Source organism: Gekko japonicus, unplaced genomic scaffold, assembly GCF_001447785.1.
Source record: "Gekko japonicus isolate JY-2015 unplaced genomic scaffold, Gekko_japonicus_V1.1 scaffold5642, whole genome shotgun sequence".
NCBI lineage: Eukaryota > Metazoa > Chordata > Lepidosauria > Squamata > Gekkonidae > Gekko > Gekko japonicus.
In genome coordinates this window covers 19,812-21,882 of record NW_015172725.1, presented here as the reverse complement: position 1 = coordinate 21,882, position 2,071 = coordinate 19,812, and the positions used below count along the sequence as shown (strand labels likewise).

General features: G+C 51.7%; 1 protein-coding gene across 1 annotated transcript in view; it reads left to right on the top strand.

Moving 5' to 3' along the window:
• LOC107119351 (kielin/chordin-like protein) overlaps nt 1–2,071 on the top strand; it is a 6,266-nt gene that overhangs the window by 715 nt on the left and 3,480 nt on the right. The window contains exon 2 of the mRNA XM_015421816.1: nt 729–893. Within this exon, the coding sequence (XP_015277302.1) occupies nt 729–893 (165 nt within the window). The remainder of the gene's footprint in view (nt 1–728; nt 894–2,071) is intronic.

Sequence of the window (2,071 nt, the reverse complement as noted above, 5' to 3'; positions counted from 1 at the left end):
CAGAGCATCACTTGCCCCGGAGTCCCTATCTATACCTTGTGGCTAAGAGTCACTGATGGACCTCTGCTCCATATGTTTATCCAATTCCCTCTTGAAGCCGTCCATGCTTGTGGCTGCCACCACTTCCTGTGGCAGTGAATTCCATGTGTTAATCACTCTTTGGGTGAAGAAGGATTTCCTTTTATCCGTTCTAACCCGACCGCTCTGCAGTTTCATGGAGTGCCCACGAGTTCTTGTCTTGTGAGAAAGGAAGAAAAGGACCTCTTTCTCTACCTGCTCTTTCCCATGCATTATCTTATAAACCTCAATCATGTCACCCCTCAGCCGTCGTTTCTCCAAGCTAAAGAGCCCCAAGTGCTTTAACCTTTCTTCGAAGGGAAAGTGTTCCAACCCTTTTATCATTCTAGTTCCCCTTTTCTGCACTTTTCCCAATGCTGTCATCTCTTTTTCTGAGGTGTGGTGTCCAGAACTGTACACAGTACTCCGAATGAGGTCGCACCATTGATTTATACAAGGGCAGTATGATACTGGCTGATTTTTTTTTTTCAATCCTCTTCCTAATAATCCCCAGCATAGCGTTAGTCCTTTTTTACTGCAGTCGCACACTGCCTCGACATTTTCAGTGAGTTTTCTTCTACGACTACAAGATCTCTCTCCTGGTCAGTTACCACCAGTTCGGACCCCATCGACGTGTAATTTCTGTTTCCCCCCCTCTCTGTCTCTCCCAGGTGCTCTGGAACGGCCGCTCCCACCTAGAGGTCAGCGTTCCCGGCACCTACAAAGGCCGCACTTGTGGTCTTTGCGGCAACTTCAACAGCTACCCTCAGGACGACCTGCGGCTGCGGTCCGGCCAGCTCACGCTGTCTGAGGCTGCCTTTGGCAACAGCTGGAAGGTAAAGCTGGAGTGAAGGGAAGTTATGCAGGAGACCCCAGAACCTGGACTCCAGCGCAACTCCCTGCAGCGCGAAGGGGAAAGGAAGAGGCACAAGTCAGGTGCAATGTTCCCTCTATGCCGTGGAGACTTGTGAGCAAAAAATTCTACTTTGCGAGCTCCTGGCATTAAAGTTGTGAGCGAGTGATTGGGCTGCTGCATAAATTAGTTTGCTCTGGAGCCCTCCTTCCTGAGCCAAGACAAAGATGTGTGAGCTGGAGGCTACAAAACTGTGAGCTAGCTCACACGAACTCAGCTTAGAGGGAACACTGGTCAGGTGGGAGAGCTGGCTTTTCCCTCTCCCGCAGTACAGCGAAGCGATGGAAACCCCTCTGGAACTGAAGCAGCCAAGCCACCGAGCAGTTGCTCCAGATCTCACCGGAGCCGCCAATTCAGTCACAGCGCCATCTGAGGCAGAGTTACAGCCTTCTGCTGGTTTGGTGTAGTGGTTAAGAGGAACGGACTCTAATCTGGGAGAACCGGGTTTGATTCCCCGCTCCTCCTCCACATGCAGCTACTGGTGTGACCTTGGGTCAGTCACAAGTTCTGTCAGAGCTGTTCTCACAAGGGCAGTCCTCAAAAGAGCTCTCTCAGCCCCACCTACCTCACAGGGTGTCCATTGTGGGGAGGGGAAGGGAAAGGAGATTGTAAGCCGGTCTGAGACTCCTTCAGGTAGTGAAGGGCAGGGTATAAATGAAGAAGAAGAGATTGGATTTATACCCCGCCCTTCACTACCCAAGAGAGTCTCAGAGCATCTTACAAACCCCTTTCCCTTCCCCTCCCCACAACAGACACCCTGCGAGGTAGGTGGGGCTGAGAGCTCTCTTGAGAACTGCCCTTGAGAGAAGAGCTCTGAGAGAGCTTGTGACTGACCCAAGGTCACACCAGCAGCTGCAAGTGGAGGAGGAGTGGGTGACCGTTGTGTGGAGGGAAAGGGAAAGGAGATTGTAAGCCGGTCTGAGACTCCTTCAGGTAGTGAAGGGCAGGATATAAATGAAGAAGAAGAGATTGGATTTATACCCCGCCCTTCACTACCCAAGAGAGTCTCAGAGCATCTTACAAACCCCTTTCCCTTCCCCTCCCCACAACAGACACCCTGCGAGGTAGGTGGGGCTGAGAGAGCTCTCTTGAAGACTGCCC